Genomic DNA, 22,136 nt, shown 5'->3' on the forward strand with positions numbered 1-22,136 from the left:
TCCCACTTGTGATAGATTCATTGAATTTATCTCAGCATTAAGTCTGACTTTCAAAAGAATTCAAGAATGGTATATAGGCTGGGCATGATGCCCTAGGCCTATAATCCCAGCAGCTTGGGAGGCTGAAGCAGGAGGATTTCGAGTTCAAAGCCAGCCTCAGTAATTTAGTGAGGCCTTAAGCAACTCAATGAGACCCTGTCTCTAAATAAAATACAAAAATGGGTTGGGGTTGTGGCTCAGTGGTTAAGTGCCCCCCTGGTTCAATCCCTGGTACCAAAAAAAGGGGGGGGGGGAATAAACATAAAATACTTGCTGTAAATTTGAAAGAACAAGTATAGGGAGGGGTGCTGGGGATTGAACCCAGGACCTTAGTCATATGAGGCAAGCACTCTACCAACTGAGCTATATCTCCAGCCCCAGAAATGGAAATTCTTGTGAAAACAAAAATATTTAAAAACTAAAGCAAGTTGGCTGGGGTTGTGGCTCAGTGGTAGAGGACTTGCCTGGCATCTGGGAAGGAAGGAAGGAGGGAGGGAAGGAAAGAAAGATTGTGCCCATCTGCAACTAAAAAAATTTTTTTAATTAATAAAGCAAGTTGGAACAGTTAGTTTGTCAATTCAGATGCTTTGAAATTATCACATCTGATATTTTATTTAAGATAACCTGTTATTGCAAACATGTTTTTACTACTTTTGCTCTATTTCCAACATATGACGAACAAAGGGGGTGCATTTATAGGAATCATTAATTTTTCAAAGATTTAACTTACCATTACCATGGTATTCCTCAGACCTGCTTAGTGATTCTCAGCCTACTGGACTTTTGGATGTTGGATGTTTGTGGGACATATCCTCCATTATTAGGGAATATATCATTATAACAAAGCATTGGATGTCAGTATGATGTATTAATTATTGCATAACACTACAGGCCCTGAAGTAAAGTAATAACTGTCTGTAGTTAGCTACTTTCTTTGTACCTCAGTTTCCTTACCTGTAAATTGGGGATGATAATAATATTCAGTTTATAGGATTCCTGTGAGCATTGAGTTAATATACATAAACTTGTTACAAATTGCCGGGCATATATAAGTACCCAATAAATTTTAGTTTCTTCAATGATAGTAATAATAACTTTAAAGTACAGATTGATTACTTTGTAAATTTACATACTTGGAATTATGAAAATAATTGTATGGTGAAAGCAGACAAGGAGAAATATTTTTAATGTGTTTTTTCTCCCTACATGGAGGACATTTTTATATACTTATGATAATGAATTACATTTTACTATTTTATTTTCTTTCACAGAATGATCCCAACCTAAAACTTATATACACAGAATGTCTGAGGGTTTGTGGCAACTGGTTGGCAGAAACTTGCCTAGAAAATCCTGCAGTCATCATGCAGACCTACCTAGAAAAAGTAAGCTTTTGGAGCAACTCTTTAAGACTGTTGTTGATCATGAATACATTTGATCTTTTATCAAGAACAATTGTCTTTCAAAAGCAAAAGTATGGATTTTAAGTATTACATGAAAAACATGATGTGATTATCTTTAAATTTTAAAGAACTTTTTGTTTTTGCACAGTTCTTTACAAATTCAGTTGTTGTAGTTATTTCTACACTATCAGAAGTTCTGAAAAATCAAGAAAATACATTATTAATTTAATTTAGCTAAATTAAATGTATTCAATATTATATATTTACATATATATGTATATATACATAAAAACTATGTATTTAATGTGGGATTACCTTGATCTGAGTGATTATTTAAATGCTTATAGTATTTGTAAATATGTTTAAATGGATTGTATATTCTTGAAGGCAGTAGAAGTTGCTGGAAGTTATGATGGAGAAAGTAATGAAGAGCTCAGAAATGGAAAAATGAAGGCATTTCTCTCATTAGCACGATTCTCTGATACTCAATACCAAAGAATTGAAAACTACATGAAATCATCAGAATTTGAAAACAAGCAAGCTCTCTTGAAAAGGGCCAAAGAAGAAGTGGGCCTCTTAAGGGAACATAAAATTCAGACCAACAGGTAAATATGTGCCTACAAGTGATGATTTTGTGTTTACCAGCCAAGTAAACTGAACTTGTTTGTCTAAAAAAAAATTGGAATTTTTTTTTTGTTGTTTTTGTTTTTGGAGAACTAAAGTTTAGTTTGCTTACTTATAGACTATCATGGCCCTACAGTGGTTAATCACAAATTAGTATGCAGTACACTGTTACATATTCTTTTATTAAGACTTTCTATCTTAGTTCTAAGGTTCTTATAGAACATATAAATGTTAACTTTTTTGGATTTTTTGTTATAGTTAGAAAAAGAGATTTATGTTGAAATATAAAAACTTACTTGTTTTAATGTAATTAAATATCTTTATTTAAACCTGCCTTGAGTCTGTGTATTTTAGTATAAATAGAGGATCAATCTAACTGAATAGCTTGAGTCCACTTTTTCCTTGGTTGCCTAGAAAGCTTATGAATTATACCATTATGCAGAAGTAATTTTTTTCCCTTTATCTTTAGAAATATGCTTTTTCTCCTGGAATGAATATCTATTTACCTATATATATATATATATATATATATATATATATAGAGAGAGAGAGAGAGAGAGAGAGAGAGAGAGAGAGAGATAGATAGAATACATATATATATATAGAGAGAGAGAGAGAGAGAGATATCACATATATTTTTTTTTAGTTCTGTGAAATTTTATGGCTTTGTGTTTTACTTTAATTGTCCAATGCAAGATACACAGTAAAGGTTCAGAGAGAGCTGGAGCTGGATGAATGTGCGCTCCGTGCATTGAAAGAGGATCGTAAACGCTTCTTATGTAAAGCAGTTGAAAATTACATCAACTGTTTATTAAGTGGAGAAGAACATGATATGTGGGTATTCCGACTTTGTTCACTTTGGCTTGAAAATTCTGGAGTTTCTGAAGTCAATGGCATGATGAAGGTAAATCTTGTTCAATTCAACATTCAGGCTTGTGTTTTAAAAGGTACTTGATAAACTCCAAGTAATACAGGATTGTATGGAAGTCAGAGAATTTGTGTCAGTGTTTTCCTGCATCTACAGTTACCACAGGAGAATACCTAAAATGGAGAGCTAGATTGGGGAATTTGGAAAGCAGTTAAGAAATTATATGATCACAAGTAGATTTTTTCCCTTAATTTTATCTTTGGGGGATTATTTTCAAAAATGAATTACTTTTCCAATTGGAAAAACAATATTTTTAAAGAAAACAACAAGAAACCATACTTGTTTGGTTTTTATTTAAAAACCTCATATTTTAATGATGATACCTAATATTAAAGATATGATGCAAAAATGTGTATTTTGCTAACTTGAAGGTTAAAAGTAAAAATGATTCTCCTAGACAAAAAAGTGATAAGACTTATAATAGATTCAACCAGTCTCTGCTGTAGTGCACAATAAATTCTGTTACTTTTGGTATATAGAGAAAAATAATTATTCTGTCTATTGCATTCCAGTTTCTCAGGAGTCAAGATCACAATAGTGCTCAGATCCACATTATCCTCCTCAGAATCACTGGAATGTAAACAGTGCCAACACTCCTTTTCTGAGTACAATTTAACGTAGGACCAAATGTTTTTACTTATGAATTATTTATATCCATTAGAAAGACTTGCAGAAAGCATAAGTGACAAAGAAGAAAATGTAGTTAGCAGTGTTTTATTAACAATCATTAGATCATTCTAGTAGAAGAACTTTATTTTAGAATAATTTCTTTGCTTAGATATGAGAATATTTGAAATTTCTTCCTTAATTTGTAGAGAGATGGAATGAAGATTTCATCATATAAATTTTTGCCTCTTATGTACCAATTGGCTGCTAGAATGGGGACCAAAATGATGGGAGGCCTAGGATTTCATGAAGTCCTCAATAATGTAAGTAGACCTGAACATCAAAACACAATAATTGCTTTCTTGTATATTACTATATACTATGTAAAGTGTATATTACTCTTCCTCTCTAGGAAATGAAAATACAAATTTTAGTATTTTACAGAGGCTGTTATTCAGTCTCTCTCTTCATGTACCTCTCTGGTGCTTTCACACTCAGACATCCACCCATTGCCATGTATAGACCGTAACATGCCTTTTGATAGTTTTAAAAAAAAAAAAAAAAAGTGGACTTCCTGCTTTTTTTTTAATTTGTGCAAAACTAATAGTTCTTAATTTTCTGACAGCTCATCTCTAGGATTTCAATGGATCACCCCCATCATACTTTGTTTATTATATTGGCCTTAGCAAATGCAAACAAAGATGAATTTTTGACCAAACCAGAGACAACAAGAAGGAGTCGAGTAACTAAAAATGCACCTAAACAAAGCTCTCAGCTTGATGAGGTATTTCATTTGTAATATTCATTTTTTTCCCAGATTATTTCTTTCCTAAGTGTTGGGGATTTTTAAGAATTCATGTTGTTGATAGTATTTGGTTTTTAAATCTTTGGTTATTATGATAGAATTAGTTCAGAATTTCTGAATATTTTTCAAAGTATAGATAGCAGTTTTTTTCTTCACAGCAGTGAAAAATAGGTTTTTGAAAGTTACCAAATATTAACACTTGAGATAGTAATACTTTCCTTGTATTTCATTCATATGGTGACTATTTTGTTTGTCTCTGATGACTTAGTTTTTCCATAATCAAGATCTGTGCATAAATTTTGTTTTTCTCATTGTTTTTATACTTCACTGTTCTTCGTTAATAGGATCGAACAGAGGCTGCAAACAAAATAATATGTACTATCAGAAGTAAGAGACCTCAGATGATCAAGAATATTGAGGCACTTTGTGATGCTTATATTATATTAGCAAACTTAGATGCCACTCAGTGGAAAACTCAGAGAAGTATGTTTGAAAGAATTAGTGTTGCTGCTCCTGTTTGACCTACACTGTTGTTCCTCAGTTTGCAGTTGTCACTAAAATCTCTTTATTTTTAAATATAGAAGGCATCAGTATTCCAGCAGACCAACCAATTACCAAACTTAAGAATTTAGAAGATGTTATTGTTCCTACTATGGAAATTAAGGTAATTTACCATTAATTCTTGATTTTTTTAATTAAGCTACTATATTAGATTGAACCTAATTAAAATAATATTTTTGTATATTCAAAAGTGGTTATATATTGAAAATTTTGTCGTTCACCCTAGAGATTGCATTGGATTGCATTAGATTCCCTTTGCTGAAGTCTTAAAATAAACAAAAGCGTCTACTTCCTTTTCCTTTTCCTTCTGTTTTACACCTTTTGCCTTCTGTTTTACACCTTTTGCCTTCTGTTTTACATCTTTTGAAGGTCTGTAGCTGCTATCTTCACTGGCCAGAAGAAGGACAATTTTCATATGCTTAAACCAAGACTAATTTTTTATTTAGAAAGAAAATTCCCCATTGTTTTTCCTTTAATTTTTTTAAAAAAGATTTGATATTTGATGGACTTTATCAGCTGTGATTAAGTATTGCAATATGTATTAAACTATGTGATCATGATACATCTAGGTATGTCATAATGATCTTTTTTTGCTAGACGCACCATGTTGACAGGGATATGTGTAATAATAAAGGTTATAGTTTAGAAAATGATCATGTTTGGTACATTGTAAATCTCTCCATTGAATTTGCACTTCAGTGCTTAGTACAGATTATCACTAAATTTGAACTATAGCTACATCATATGGATTAACTGATATCTTTCCAGCTATATCAGCTAAGTTAGTTAGCTGAATATATCCTGAAAAATACCAGATTTAATCACTGTCATCAAGAAAAATCCTTGCTACTCTTTTCAAAATGTACGTGTTGTAAGGAATTTTGTTATTTATTAGATGACTTAACATATGTAAGTAACAACACTTGGGTTCTGATTTTTCAGCAACTCTTTTCTAACTTGATGTGCCTTAGTTTTTTTAAAAGTATTTAGGAAAATAAATTTAATGTTATCTATATGTAATTTTTTAAAACTTTCCAATGTAATATGTTCTTTCATTAAACAGAAAGTAAAGTTATAGTTCTCAACCAACAGCACAGTGTCATTCGTTCTTTTTTAATCTTAAAATTACCATTTATAATTTATTTATGTTTAAATGCAAATAATGTATCTGACTTGTTTTCATAATTTTATACTTTTCATTAGGTGGATCCCACTGGAGAATATGGAAATCTAGTGACTGTTCAGTCATTTAAAACAGAATTTCGTTTAGCAGGAGGTTTAAATTTACCAAAAATAATAGATTGTGTAGGCTCTGATGGCAAGGAAAGGAGACAGCTTGTCAAGGTAAGAGTTCCCTTTGGATTGTAACCTTTAGAGTATTAATGACATCAACATTAAAAAAAAAAAAAAAAACCTCATTGGTATCATTTCTGCTTTATTTTTTGAATATATTTTTTTAATTGTAGTTGGACACAATACTTTTATTTTATTTATTTATTTTATGTGGTGCCAAGGATCAAACCCAGGGCCTCGCCCATGCAAGGCAAGTGCTGTACCGCTGAGCCACAACCCCACCCTTTTCTGCTTTATGTTAAATATTTATCTTGAATAATTACAAGTGAGAAAAACTTGTGAAATAAAAATGCACTATTTTTTAGAACTACAATGTGCTTTCTATTTTTTAAGTCTCTGAAAGACTATCATTACTATACAGTTGATTCAAGTAAAAGACTATACTTGTTAATATGCACAGACACAATGAGATGAACAGTTAACTTGTTTGTTGTGAAAAACTCTTGTGGTAGTTGTGGCTTATTTCCATGATTAGGACAAGTTAAAGACCTTTGCCTCAGTATACTGGGCTTGGCACTGTGCCAGATGCAGTTGCACCAGAAAGGTACAACAGTATTCCTCCTTTTGTGTTTACTCAGGGGTTCTTTGGTCCCTGCTGGAGAACAGTGAAGAGATAAGTACTCCTCCACTTAGGTATTTTGCAGTGTGCCCACAGGTGGGGAAATTCAGTTAGTTTGATTACAGAATAAGTTAGGGGAAACTTCTTTTTCCTATCAGTCTGCTTCCTCAGTGTTAGCTTATTCTAAATGAAAGATTTACGGTAGGTCTTAATTATTTAAGAGAGTGCTGGTGATCAGATTGACTTTTGAGTATATTTTTGTATCCTCAGATGACTTTTGTGTAGGTTTTGTAATAAAATGAACTGTGCTTATTTATTTATGTTTGATTATTCTGAAGGGCCGTGATGACCTGAGACAAGATGCTGTCATGCAGCAGGTTTTCCAGATGTGTAATACATTACTGCAGAGAAACACTGAAACTAGGAAGAGGAAATTGACTATCTGTACATATAAGGTAACTAGTTTGTATTCTGTTGCTTCACCAAGAAAATATGATTTTCTTTGGACAAAGAATCAGCAAATGTTTCTTTTTGTTGTGTTTTTTTTTAATTTAAATAATTTTATATGACATTGGAATGCATTATAATTCTTATTACACATATAGAGCACAGTTCTTCATGTCTCTGGTTGTATACAAAGTATATTCACACCAATTCATGTCTTCATACATGTACTTTAGATAATAATGTCCATCACATTCCACCATTATGTCTAATGCCATGCCCTCTCCTTTCTCCTCCCACCCCTCTGCCCTATCTAGAGTTTATCTATTCCTCTCATGCTCCCCCTCCCAGACGCAGGGTCTCTGGTTTTATTCCCTACTATAAATCACCCTCCGTACATCAGAGAAAACATTGGGCATTTTGTTTTTTGGGATTGACTAACTTCATGTCTTCATCTTCTCTAACTCCATCCATTTACCTGCAAATGCCATGATTTTATTCTCTTTTATTGCTGAGTAATATTCCATTGTGTATATAAACCACATTTTTAATCCATTCATCTATTGAAGGGCATCTATGTTGGTTCCACAGTTTAGCTATTATGAATTGTACTGTTATAAATATTGATATGGCTGTGTCTCTGTAGTATGCTGTTTTAAAGTCATTTGGGTATAGACTGAGGAGAGGGACAGCTGGGTCAAATGGTGGTTCCATTCCCAATTTTCCAAGAAATCTCCATACTGCTTTTCATATTGGCTGCACCAATTTGCAGTCTCCTACCAGCAATGTATGAATGTACCTTTTTCCCCACATCCTTGCCAACACTTATTGTTGTTTATATTCTTAATAGCTGCCATTCTGACTGGAGCTGAAATCTTAGAGTAGTTTCGATTTGCATTTCTCTAATTGCTAGCAATGAAGAATATTTTTTCATATATTTGTTGATTGATTGTATATCATCTTCTGAGAAGTGTCTCTTCAAGTCCTTGGCCCATTTATTGATTGGTTTATTTGGGTTTTTTTGGTGTTTAGCTTTTTGATTTCTTTATATAGCCCAGAGATTAGGGCTCTGTCTGATGTATGAGGGATAAAGATTTGCTCCCAAGATGTATTCATCTCACAGATTGTTTCTTTTGCTGAGAAGATACGTTTTAGTTTGATTCCATCCCATTTATTGATCCTTGATTTTAATTCTTGCGCCACAGGAGTCTTATTAAGGAAGTTGGGGCCTAATCCCACATGATGGAGATTAGGGCCTACTTTTCTTCTATTAGATGTAAGGTCTCTGGTTTTATTCCTAAGTCCTTGATCGATTTTGAGCTGAGCCTTGTGCATGGTGAGAGATAGTGGTTTAATTTCATTTTGCTGCATGTGGATTTCCAGTTTTCCCAGCTAGATCTGTTGTAATTTTATACATTTGGTGTCCTGTAAGCCTCTTGTATTTGGTTTTTCAATTCATTCTTCATGTTTGGAAATTTTTCTGATACTATTTCATTGAAGAGATTGTATATTCCTTTGCTTTGTATCTCTGTGTGTTCATGTTATCCTATAATTATTGGAGGTTTTGTTTTTGGTTTCTTACAGTCTTCACTGTGTGGTCAACTTTATTTTCAAGATTGTATGTTTTGTCTTCAATGTTTGAGGCTCTGTCTTCCAAGTGATCTAGTCTATTGGTGATGCTTTCTATTGAATTTTTATATTGGTTTGTTGTTTTCTTCATTTCAAGAATTTCTGTTTGGTGTATTTTCAGAATCTCTCTTTCTTTCTTGCAGTAATCTTTTGCTACCTATATTTGCTCTCTTTGTTGGAGTGATCAGTTGTTGCCTGTATTTGCTCTCTTATCCCTTTGTTGAAGTAATCAATTGTCACCTGTATTTGCTCTCTTATGTCATTGTTTGATTTGCAGATCATTTTAATAATGTACATTCTGAACTCCTCCTCTTGACATTTCATCTACTGTGCTGGCAATGAATTCTATTATTGTAACATCTTGGTTTGTTTGGGGTACTTTCTTCCCTTGTCTTTTCATGCTTTCTCTGTGTCTTCCCCTATAGCAATGGGAATCCAAGGTGTTATAGTTTCTATCCTATAATCTTGTGTCCCAGCAGGTTTCTGGTGTCTTACCTTTAAAAAGGAGATCGATATTAATAGCACCCAATGCAAACAATATACACCTTTAAACCAAATAGTTCCTGTTTCGACAATTACAGTTTTGTCACAATAAACAGAAATGATGTGTTCAGTTAATACCTGCAATATAAAGCAGGTTTGCAAAAGGGTCTGAAGTTTCTACTGGTAGACAAAGAGAGAACTATAGAACACTAAAGAGAGACATTTAAAAAGACCATAGAAGATGGAAAATCTCCGATGTCCTAGGGTAGGAAGAGTTAATGTAGTCAAAATGGCCATACTACCAAAAGTGTTATACAGATTTCATGCAATTCCAGTTAAAATCCCAACAACATTCCTTATAGAAATAGAAAAGGCAATCATGAAATTCATTTGGAAAAAATAAAAGACTCAGAATAGCCAAAGCAATTAAATAACACATGGATAACAGAAGATACCAGGGAGGAGATAAAAAAAATTCTTAGAGAAGTACTTGACACACAAACTGCTCTGTAATGAAATCATTAAACTGGATGAAGCTAATTTCTGAGGTACTTTCTAACCTACCACCTAAGCCAGCAAGCAGAAGTCAATAAACTTTTATGAAGTTCTGTAACCAAGCCATTCCTAGGAGCTAAATTACCAAAGCCCATTATAAGGTGTGCTTGACCAGCAAAACCTGAACTGACATTTGCTGTACAAGAAAAATAAAGTTAGCAAATGGGCCCTTAGATTTTCTGCTAAATCCATAGGCTTATATGTCATCTGAGAAGAGCCATACTTATGTATGAATTGGAAAGAAAATTGTATCCTGCTTTGAACAATTAACATGAAGTCAAGCCATTCAAGCAAAGTTCAAAAAGCTAGCACTGTGATTATTTAGAACTGTGCATAGTTTTGACAAGCTGTGGTGCACAGATACTTGAGTAGGCTACTAGATTGACAGCACAGGGAGGGCAGATCTTTTATCTGTGCTTCAACAGTTGGTTCCCAGCATATGTTGTGGGCCTCACAGGCAATGTTACCAAAATATTTTTGAAGGAATGTCTTAATGTTCATCAAAAAGGCACAGCTGAAAAGGTGAGCTTTATGTCCTCAAATGCTTAGTTTCATTACCAGTTACCAATGAGTAATTCATTCTTAACCCTTTGATCTCTCTATATTACATAGATCAAAAGGAGCAAAATGTGATGTAGGTTGCCTCTGCTCTTCACTGTCCTGCACCCTATTTTTCCTGTTCTGAGAATCTGGTAATGATCTCTCAACCTCTGGCCCATCCATGAGTCTTGGTGTCCCTACATTCCATGGGTTTCCTTGAGTGAGGTCATAGCAGTCTGATACTAAAAAAAAAAAAAAAATTCTTAGAGGTAAATGAGAATTCCAATACAACATACCAAAAATCTTTGGGACACTATGAAGGCAATGCTAAGAGGAAAGTTCATTGCATTGAGCTCATTCATTAAAAGAAGGTAAAAGTCAACAAATAAATGACCTGACATTACATCTCAAAGACCTAGAAAAAGAACAAATCAACACCAAAAGTAGTAGAGGACAGGAAATAATTAAAATCAGAGCTGAGGGGCTGTGGCTGTGGCTCAGTGAAAGAGTGCTTGCCTGGCATGTGTGAGGCACTGCATTTGATCCTCAGAACCACATAAATATAAAATAAAGGTATTGTGCCCACCTACAACTAAAGAAATATATATGTAAAAATTGGAGCTGAAATCAATGAAATTGAAACAAAAGAAACAATTGAAAAAATTGACAAAACAAAAAGATGGTTCTTTGAAAAAATAAATAAAATTGATAAACCCTTAGCCACCCTAATGAAAAGGAGAGCAAGAACTCAAATTACTAAAATTCGTGATTAAAAAGGAAATATCATGACAGATACCATTGAAATACAGAAGATAATTAGAAACTATTTTGAAAATTTATACTCCAATAAAATAGAAAATATTAAAGACACAAATTTCTAGAGAAATATGATCTACCGAAACCAAATCAGGAGGACATAAACAATTTAAACAGATCCATTTCAAGCAGTGAAATAGAAAACTCCGTCAAAAGTCTGCCAACCAAGAAAAGCCCAAGACCAGACAGATTCTCAGCCAAGTTCTACAAGACCTTCAAAGAAGAACTAATACCAATACTCTTCAAATTATTCATGCAATAGAAAAGGAGGGAACCCTTCCAAACTCATTCTATGCAACTAGTATCACCCTGATGCCAAAACCAGACAAAGACAGATCAAGGAAAGAAAACGTCAGGCCAATATTCCTAATGAACTGAGACACAAAAATTCTCAATGAAATTCTGGCAATTCACACACAAAAACATATTAAAAAGATAGGATGAACCCCCTAGGGATGCAAAGTTGGTTCCATATACAAAATCAATTAAATGAATGCATCACATCAATAGACTTAAAAATCATACGATCATCTCAATAGATACAGAAAAGACATTTGATAAAATACATACCTTTTCATGTTCAGAACACTAGAAAAACTAGGGATAGTAGGAACATACCTCAACATTGTAAAAGCTATTTATACTAAGCTCAAGGCCAGCATTATTCTAAATGGAGAAAAATTGGAGGTATTCCTTCTAAGAACTCAAACAAGACAGGGATGCCCTCTTTCACAATTCCTATTTAATATAGTCCTTGAAACTCTAGTCAGAACAATTAGACAAAAGAAATTAAAGGGATATAGATGGGAAAAGAAGAACTCAAACTATCACTATTTGCTGATGACATAATTCTATGTTTAGAAGGTCCAAAAAAACTCCACCAGAAAACTTTGAGAATTAATAAATGAATTCAGCAAAGTAACAGGATATAAAATCAACACCCATAAATAAAATGCATTTCTATACATCAGTGGTGAACCCTCAGAGAAATTAGGAAAACTACTCCATTCACTATAGCCTCAAAGAAAATAAAATACCTGGGAATCAATCTAACCAAAGAGGTGAAAGACCTATAATGGAAACTAATAAATAGTATTTAATTGTTGAAAAAAGATTTACATTTAGCCTTTCAATCCTGCCTGTGCCAGTATTTTTCTGTTCTATATGATGTGTATTTCAAAGTATTCTTCTTAGCATTCTAAGAGAGAAGCCATAATGTCCTAAGACATTCACTGTATGTAATGAATTAATGTCATTTCTCTTTAATTACAGTGATATAGCTCTGTATCTTGGCAGAATTGAGAAAATAGCCGTCAGCATTTTCTTGTGATACCACATGAAATACTGTGATGCTCAGTTGAGATGGGCTATTCTAGAGTTTTGTTTGGTTTTGGTTGGTTAGTTTGCTCTGGTTTGGTTTTATCAGAGAAAACACTGTTATTTGCCTTTTAACACCCCAACTATTTCTCCATCAACCAACATCCAGGTGAGACCCTGATCTCAAGTAGAAAAAAATATAACCTATTTCTTTAAAGATTAATCTTTTTTAATGCTAGTTTTTTTGTGGGATTTGTTATTTATGCATACATGCACAAAATGTTACACAATAAAATTTGGCCCAAATAACTCCCAGGTATTTCCCTTCCCCTCGCCTTCTCCCTCCCCCTGGTTACGCTAGTTTTTAAAACATTTTCTTATTCATTGTTTTTAATTACACATAACATTTAACAATAAAAAGTTGGTTCTTTGAAAAAATAAATAGCTATACTAACAGAAAACTCAAATTACTAAAATTTATGATGAAAAAGAAAATATCATGATGGACACTACTGAAATACAGAAGACAATTAGAAACTATTTTGAAAATTTATACTCCAATAAAATAGAAAATCTCAAAGACATCTACAGATTTCTAGATACATATAATCTACCCAAAGTGAATAGGGAGGACATACACAATTGAAATATATCAATTTCAAGCAATGAAATAGAAGATGCCATCCAAAGCCTATCAACCAGGAAAAGCTCAGGACGAGACAGATTCTCAGCCAAGTTCTACAAGACCTTTAAAGAAGAATTAATACCAATACTCCTCAAATTAGTCCATGAAGTAGAAAAGGAGGAAACCCTTCTAAACTTATTCTATGTGACTAGTATCATCCTGATGCCAAAACCAGACAAAGACACATCAAGGAATGAAAACTTCACACCAATATTCCTAATGAACAGAAACACAAAAATTCTCAATAAAATTCTGACAAATTTCATACAAAAACATATTAAAAAGATAGTGCAGAATGATCAAGTGGGGTACATCCCAGGGATGCAAAGTTGGTTCAATATACAGAAATTAAACGTAATTCATCACATCAAAAGACTTAAAGACAAGAATCATACAATCATCTCAATAGATGCAGAAAAAGCATTTGACAAAATATAGCACATCTTCATGTTCAAAACACTAGAAAAACTAGGCATAGTAGGAACATACCTCACCATTATAAAAACTACTTATGCTAAGCCCAAGGCCAGCATTATTCTAAATGGAGAAAAATTAAAAGCATTTCCAAAAACTGGAACAAGACAGTGATGTCCTCTTTCACCACTTCTATTTAACATAGTCCTTGAAACTTTAGCCATAGCAATCAGACAGATGAAAGAAACTGATATGAATAGGAAAAGAAGAATTCAAAACTATCACTATTTGTGGATGATATGATTCTATATTTAGAATATCCAAAAAGTTCCACCAAAAAATTTCTAGAACTCATAAATGAATTCAGCAAAGTAGCAGGATATAAAATCAATTACCATAAATCAAATGTATTTCTATACATCAATGTTAAATCCACAGCAAGAGAAATTAGGAAAACTACTCATTCATAATAACCTCAAAATAAATAAATAAATTAAATACTTGGGAATCAATCTAACAAAAGAGGTAAAAGAGCTATACAATGAAAACTTCAGAATACTAAAGAAAGAAATTGAAGACGTCTTTAGAAGATGGAACGATCTCCTGTGCTCTTGGATAGGCAGAATTAATGTAGTCAAAATGGCCATACTACCAAAAGTGTTATACAGATTTAATCCAATTCCTATAAAAATCCCAATGACATTCTTCATAGAACTAGAAAAATCAATCATGAAGTTCCATTGTAAAAATAAGGGACCCAGAAAAGCCAAAGCAATCCTTTACAGAATAGTAAAGCAGGAGGTATCATAATACCAGACCTTAAACTATACTACAGAGCATAGTAACAAAAACAACATATGGTATTGGCACCAAAATAAACATGTAGACCAAAGGTACAGAACAGAATACACAGAGTCAAACACACATAAATACGGTTATCTCAAACTAGACCAAGGTGCCAAAAACATACATTGGAGAAAAGATAGCTATTCAACAAATGGTGCTGGGAAAACTGGGAATCCATATGTAGCACAATGAAATTTCTCTCTCACCCTGCACAAAATTCAACTAAAAGTGGATCAAAGACTTAAGACACTAGAACTGAGACCCTGCACCTAATAGAAGGAAAAATAGGCCCAAATCTTATTGGCTTAAGACCTGACTTCCTTTATCAGACTCTGACAGTGCAAGAATCAATAAATGGGATGGATTGAAACTAAAAAGCTTCTTCTCAGCAAAGGAAACAATAAATGAAGAGAGAGCCTACAGAATGGGAGAAAATCTTTGCCACACACACCTCAGATAGACTAATCTCCAGAACATATACAGAACTCAAAAAACTTAACACCAAAAAAGCAAATAACCCAATCAATAAATGCGTAAGGAACTGAAGAGACATTTCACGGAAAAAACACAATCCATCAACAAACATAAAAAATATTCATCTCTCTTGTAATTAGAGAAACAAAACTAAGATTTTTATCTCACTCTCATCAGAATGGCACTTATCAAGAATACAAGCAATAGTAAGTATTGGCGAGGATATGGGGAGAAAGGTATACTCATCCATTGTTGGTGAGACTGCAAGTTGGTGCAACCACTATAGAAAGCAGACTTCTCAGAAAACTTGAAATAGAACCACCATCTGACCCAGCTAACTCACTCCTCAGTTTATACCCAAAGGACTTAAAAGCAGCATACTATAATGATGCAGCCATATCAGTGTTCATAGCTGCTCAATTTACAATAGCTAAATTGTGGGACCAATGTAAATGCCCTTCAACAGATGAATGGATAAATAAAATGTGGTGTGTATATATATACAATGGAATACTACTCGGCCTTAAAGAAGAATGAAATTATGGCATTTGCAGGTAAATGGATCGAACTGGAGAATATCATGCTATGTAAAATAAGTCAAACCCTACGTAAAATAAGTCAAAGGTTGAATGGTTTCTTTGATAAGCAGATACTGATCCATAATGGGGGGTAGGGATGAAAGAACTTTGGATTATGCAGAGGGGAGGAGAGAGAAGGGGAAAAGGTGGGGGTGTGGGAAGGATTGTGGAATGAGAGGAACATTATTACCCCATATACATGTATGATTACACTATCCATGTGACTCTACACCATCTACAGCCGGAGTAAGAAGTTGTGCTCCATTTGTATAAAATGTGTCTAAATGTATTCTACTGTCATGTATAACTGATTAGAACAAATTAAAAAATAAAAAAGGAGAAAAGAAAAAAAGTCATGAAATATAATTTGCTCTAATTTACTCCAAAGTACTTCTCCTCTCCCTCCCCTTCTCCCTTCTCCTTTCCTTCCCCTTCTCTCTCCTCCTGTTCCCTTCCTTCTACTCTGTTGATCTTTCTGCTATTATAGTTTTTTTTTAATTAGTGCCTTGTGTATATGCATAATGGTGGAGATTCACTGTGGTGTTATGTACATAGGTCGGATTCACGCCACTGTTGTTCCCTTTTCCCATCCCTACTCATTCCTCCCAGTCTCCTCATCTACTCCACTGATTGTTTATTTTGATGGAATGTCTCCTTTTCTTTTTCCCCATTTTGGACTAGCTTTCACATATCTGAGAAAACATTTGACCTTTGACTTCCTAGGACTCTCTTACTTAGTATCATTGTCTCCAGTTCCATCCATTTACCAGGATATGCCATAATTCTATTCGTTATAGCTAAGTAATACTCCATTATGTATATATACCACATTATCTTTATCTATTCATCTATTGAAGGACACCTAAATTGGTTCCATAGCTTAACTATCGTGAATTGTCTGTTATAAATATTGATGTGGCTGCATCCTTACATTATGCATTAGTAGCTGGGACATATGGTGGTTCCATTCCTAATTTTTTTGAGAAATTTCCATACTTTCATTCCAGAATTGTTGCACTAATTTGCAGTCCCACCAATAAGGTATGACTATATCTTTTTCCATGCATCAGTGCCAACACTTATTATTATTTATATTCTTGATAATTGCCATTCTGATTGAAATGAGATGAAATCTCCATGTAGTTTTGATTTGCATTTCCTTAATCACTAGAGATATTGAACATTTTTTCATGTATTTCTTGGCCATTTGTATTTGTTTTCAGAAGTATCTGTTCTTTAACCCATTTATTATTGGGGGTTATTTTGGTGGGTTTTTTTAGTTTTTATATATTGTGGATATTAATGATCTGAGGTGCAGGTGGCAAAGAGTTTTCTCCTGTTCTGTGGGCTCTCTTGTCATGTTCTTTATTGTTTCCTTTGCTCTGCAGAGGCTTTTTAATTTGATGCCATCCACTTATTGATTATTGGTATTGTTTCTCAGAGAAAAATAAGGGCTAATTTCCCCCCACCCCAGAACAAGATACTGATAGGGAGCAGCCAGTGGAAAGGAAACCTTAGATGGCCTATACTATAATGCAAAAATATTAATGTGATCAAGCATTAAAAGTCATAGCTAGCTCAAAGACAAAGATAGGACAGGATTTCCTGGGAGGAGGACATTTAGAGGTAATTACATAGGAAGTGAAATTAGTTGGAAAGGCCATGAGATCATTCATTCATTTGTTCAATAAATGTTATCTTAAATGCCTATTATTGTGTTACTTATTCTGCCTGGTATCAGGGATAGAAAAGTCATAAAAAATAGCTCTAGGCCTTAAGGATTTCTTACTCTTGACAAGGAAAATAGATAAAAAATGCAAAGAACATCTTTAGGGGTGGTGTCTGTGGTGTTATTGAGCTTCATGGCAGCAGGCCTGGCCTTAAAGAGGTCATGCAGGTCCCTGGAAAAATCAGATTGAGGCTTGTAAATCAGTCTTCTGGTTCTTTTGCTCTTTGAACATCTAGCCTGCTTATGACACCCTCTTTTTCCTTTACTCAGTAAATGAAGACTTTTCACCTCATATATAGCCTTTTGTAGGGGCTGCTTCCTCATAAGGTGTGTTATATAGAATGCTAAGAAATATCTCAAACTCAATAATGTAAAGTAGAACTCTTAATTAATCACTTTATTCTCAAAATACCCTAAACTGAAAGTAATCAGCTGAGGGGAATAGCACCACCTTTACTCAGTTGTCAGACAAAAGCCTAGGAGCCTTATTTTCTTTTCACTTTTATTATGGAAAATTTCAAAAATATACAAAAGGAGACCATACTGTATATATAATGTATACATATAATAAAAAGTGTATATATGTAACAGAAAATGTATATATATAATAATAAATGCATATATATAATGTATATATAAAAAATGTTTATATATAATGTATATAGAAACTTTCTTGTCCCAATCACCTACTTTAATAATTATTCATGGACAGTTTTGTTTCATTTCTACTTCTACCCACTTCTTCCCCCTAGCAATATTATTTTGAAACAATATGTCATATCATTTATAAATATTTCGGTGTATAGATCTGTAAGATAATGTGTCTTTTAAAAACCATAGTTGTAATGTTGTCATAACTTCTAAAATACTTAGCAAAAATATCATCAAATATCAGGGATCATTTAACACTCCTCTTTCTCAAATCTTATGTCTGTTTCATCTGCAAGTCCTGTTGATTTACCTTCAGTAGAGTCACTTTTCACCATCTCTGCCACTGCCTCCCTCCTCCTACAGTCACTGCTATCTATATACTAGAACATCAAATTAAACACTTACTTCTGTTGGCCCCCAAAACCTGATTCTAATTTGCACCATTTAGAGTAATTCTTTTTAGAATGTCTAAGACAGAATTTGTCACTTATTTGTTCAAAACTCCTGATGAGATCACATTATCCCTAAATGAATGATTGTTTTCTTTCTCCAGCCTTATCCACCTCACTCTCCATCTTATCTCTCAGTCTCTGCTTGTGATAGAGGAATTATGTATACTGACAATCTTTTTTTCGGTATCACAGATACACTTTTTTTTTTTTTTTTTAACCTTAGTGCTTTTGTACTTCATCTGCTTGGAATGTTCTTCCCCCAGATCTTGACACTGGGTACCCCTCCCTTCATAATGTTCTGTGCTCCAGCGTTGCCTCCTCAGAGACCCCTTCTCAGACCATGTTGCTACTACTCATTTTTCTCTTTTTTAAAAATTTATGTTTTTTTCTTTTTTAAAACATGTTTTAGTTGTTGATGTACCTTTATTTTTTTATTACTTTATTTATTTCTGGTGCTGAGGATTGAACTCAGTGCCTCACACATGCCAAGCAAGTGCTCTGCCACTGACCCACAACCCCACAGTCCCTGTTTTTTTCTATTATATATATTATCTGGCACCATGAAATATTTATAAGTGTATGTCCTGTCTCTTTTAGAGAGCATAGTCTTCCTCTGTCTTGTTTATCACTCAAATCTCAATACCTCAGCATTGTGTGTAATACATAGTATATTGAGTCTCAATGAATGTATATTATGAAAATAATAATTGTATCCTTAGGACACAAAACATAAAATAGTTCAACATATTTCAGTACATTAAACTAAAAATGTATAGAATTAAGAATATAAAAGACAAGGGATCAACTGAGAAAATGAATATAATAACAACAAAGGATTGTTGTAATGCAAGGGATTTATATACAGAATATATATATATATATATATATATATATATATATATATATATAAAATCACATGCTAGTAATAAAAAGATAATCCATTAGAAAAAAGAGAAAGATACAAAACAGCAATTCATAAGAAGAAAACATTTGAGGGGCCAGTCAACCTATCAAATAGTACTGTGCTAGTCATCTAGAAAATACAAATTAAAACCACAATATGATAAAATTATATACTCTTTTTTAAAAAAATTTTTTTTTGTAGTTGTAGATGAACAGAATGCTTTTGTTTTATTTTTGTATGGTGCTAAGGATTAAAATCAGTGCCTCACATATGCTAGGGAATTGCTCTGCCACGGAGCACCAGCCCCAACCCCAGCCCCCAAATTATGTATTCTTAAATTGGCAAAATATGAAAACCTAATAAGAGTATTGGGAAGGTCAAGGAACAACTCATTTGGTAGGTGTTCGTATTTGTCCAATTACTTTGGATAGTACCTAGCAATATCTAATGAATTTGAAAATGCATATACCCTATTCACAAAGCTATTCAGTTCCTAGAAAAACTGAAATATGGTCACCAAAAGACTGCCATTGCATCAGTATTTTTTTAATCTGGAAACAATGTAAATGTTAATGTGCAAACTGGGTAAATTGGACAATTGTATGTTTTTACAGTATCCAGTTGTGAAAATGATTAGCTTAGAGCTAAAGGTAGCAGTATTGAATAAAAAAAAGCAGACATATATACATACATATTGTAGAATGTATGTATATATGTAGATGTATGTACATACATCTTTCTTTAAAGTTTGCAACTAGGTATGGATAGTCTAAATGAAAAATATACCCAAAAAAATGAACTTTATAAACTAATTAACACTCATCTTGATGGTGGGGAGGGGCATGAGATTAGCAGAGTACAAAGGAAGCTTTATCTCCCAGGAAATTTGGGGAAAATCTTAGATTTGACATAGTCGTTTATGATGTAAAAGAATATTTGTTTATTTCAACTTTTATACTTTATTATACCCTATAATTTTACAAAACAACTGTCTCAGTAAATTTTCTTATTTAATGTTTAGGAATACATTTTCTTATGGTGGAGCTAATAAGATGTAAAGCAAGAAAATACATAGTTTTAGTAATTAAGGTATTTTAAAATTGAGACTACATTTATGGGTAAAATTTTTCTAGGTGAAATTCTTCAAGTTTGATAATAAAAGTATAAGGGAAGCAGATGGACATGGTGGCACACACCTGTAATCCCAGCTACTTGAGAAGTTGTGAGGCAGGAGAATTGCAAATTTGTGACCAGCCTGGGCAACATAGTAAAATTCTGTCTCAATAAATAAATAAATGAAGTGTAAGGAAAGCAAACTTAATTCCTCTCCTGTGAAGGGTACACATTGGGTATCAATAGCAGATAATGATGACTATAATTAAGAGGAATGATCTCTCAGGAAATCATGAAGATTGAGAGATGGGTAGGTTCTTACAAGTATAAGCCAAAGTCTAGAAAATCATATTCTTGGAGGTGAAGTTCATTTCCTATTGTGTTCTTCCAAGGAACTTTGTCTCCTATGGACAGAGAACTATTAATCCAACTTGGAAAAAAATACTTTGCACTGACTGTTAGTTGAATGATCATCAATTGCTCCTTAATGGCCATCCATAATCAAAAGACATTTAATTTAATTTTAGGTGGTTCCCCTCTCTCAGCGAAGTGGTGTTCTTGAGTGGTGCACAGGAACTGTCCCTATTGGTGAATTTCTTGTTAACAATGAAGATGGGGCTCACAAAAGATATAGGCCAAATGATTTCAGTGCTTTTCAATGCCAAAAGAAAATGATGGTGAGTAGCACTCAAAAGTTATTGAAAAATTATTCATAGCTAAAGATACTAAGTTTAAAAAAAAGTAATAGCACTAGGATGAAAGTGTATGAGTAAAAACAGAAAATTTGGAACTATGTGAAGTGCTAGCCCTTGTCAGATGAGAAATTTAAACATTATTCAGTTAAGTTAATTCTTAACAAACAAAATGCCAATTAAAACAAAAAAAGATTATGTAATAATTTTCTATGAAATTGATAGAGATATTTGCCATGTCAGTGGCCATCTTGTCTGATGTTTATTCACTGTATCAGCAACATTTATTGAATGCCTCCTATCTACTTAGGTACTATGCTGAGTCTTCACAAATATTTTTAACTAATCAACATTCTCGTCCCCTGTGTAAAATGAGAAATTCCAAAATTTACTTTTCTCAAGGTCAACAACCTAATAAGCAATGTAACAAGGAATTGAATCTTGTCTGTCTAAACTTTAAAATCCATTTACTTTTCATTTTATTGTGCTTTCTATTACATGTTTTTAAAAATATGTTGTAAATGCTATAGGGCATTCATTATAATGAAAATCTGTGTGGAACAGACTGGGTAAAGTGTAGGCATAGAGGAAGAATATGGTTGGTTTTATATCAGGTTAGAAAACAAAGAGATTAGATCACGAAAGGCTTCACAGAGGAGAAGGTGTTTAAACCAAACTTTGTAAATAAGTGGGGTTTCCAGGCAGAAGAAGCATATAAGCAACAGGAAGGAGGCATGTAAGACAGCATAGGAGGAGGAAGAGATAGATGAGATTGAAGTAGTAGTTGGTCAAAAAATGGAGGGTTGCTTTATGAAATGCTAAGAAGTTTGCACTTTACCTGTGGGCAATATAAGACTCTTGAGAGGGTAGTAATGTTGGATTTGCATTTTAGAAAAATAACTAACAACTTTGTGGGTTGTGCTTTTGAAAAAGCAG

At 33.4% G+C, this 22,136-nt stretch overlaps 1 protein-coding gene across 6 annotated transcripts in view; it reads left to right on the forward strand.

Annotated features, from left to right (window-relative positions):
* Atm (ATM serine/threonine kinase) overlaps nt 1–22,136 on the forward strand; it is a 164,775-nt gene that overhangs the window by 128,964 nt on the left and 13,675 nt on the right. For all 6 annotated transcript variants that reach the window (XM_078046955.1, XM_078046951.1, XM_078046950.1 and 3 more), the window contains exons 48-57: nt 1,311–1,424; nt 1,830–2,047; nt 2,763–2,970; nt 3,810–3,923; nt 4,226–4,384; nt 4,750–4,888; nt 4,987–5,069; nt 6,170–6,310; nt 7,217–7,333; nt 21,036–21,185. In XM_078046955.1, the coding sequence (XP_077903081.1) occupies nt 1,311–1,424; nt 1,830–2,047; nt 2,763–2,970; nt 3,810–3,923; nt 4,226–4,384; nt 4,750–4,888; nt 4,987–5,069; nt 6,170–6,310; nt 7,217–7,333; nt 21,036–21,185 (1,443 nt within the window). The remainder of the gene's footprint in view (nt 1–1,310; nt 1,425–1,829; nt 2,048–2,762; nt 2,971–3,809; nt 3,924–4,225; nt 4,385–4,749; nt 4,889–4,986; nt 5,070–6,169; nt 6,311–7,216; nt 7,334–21,035; nt 21,186–22,136) is intronic.

This window comes from Ictidomys tridecemlineatus, chromosome 4 (genome assembly GCF_052094955.1).
Source record: "Ictidomys tridecemlineatus isolate mIctTri1 chromosome 4, mIctTri1.hap1, whole genome shotgun sequence".
NCBI classification, from domain to species: Eukaryota; Metazoa; Chordata; class Mammalia; order Rodentia; family Sciuridae; genus Ictidomys; species Ictidomys tridecemlineatus.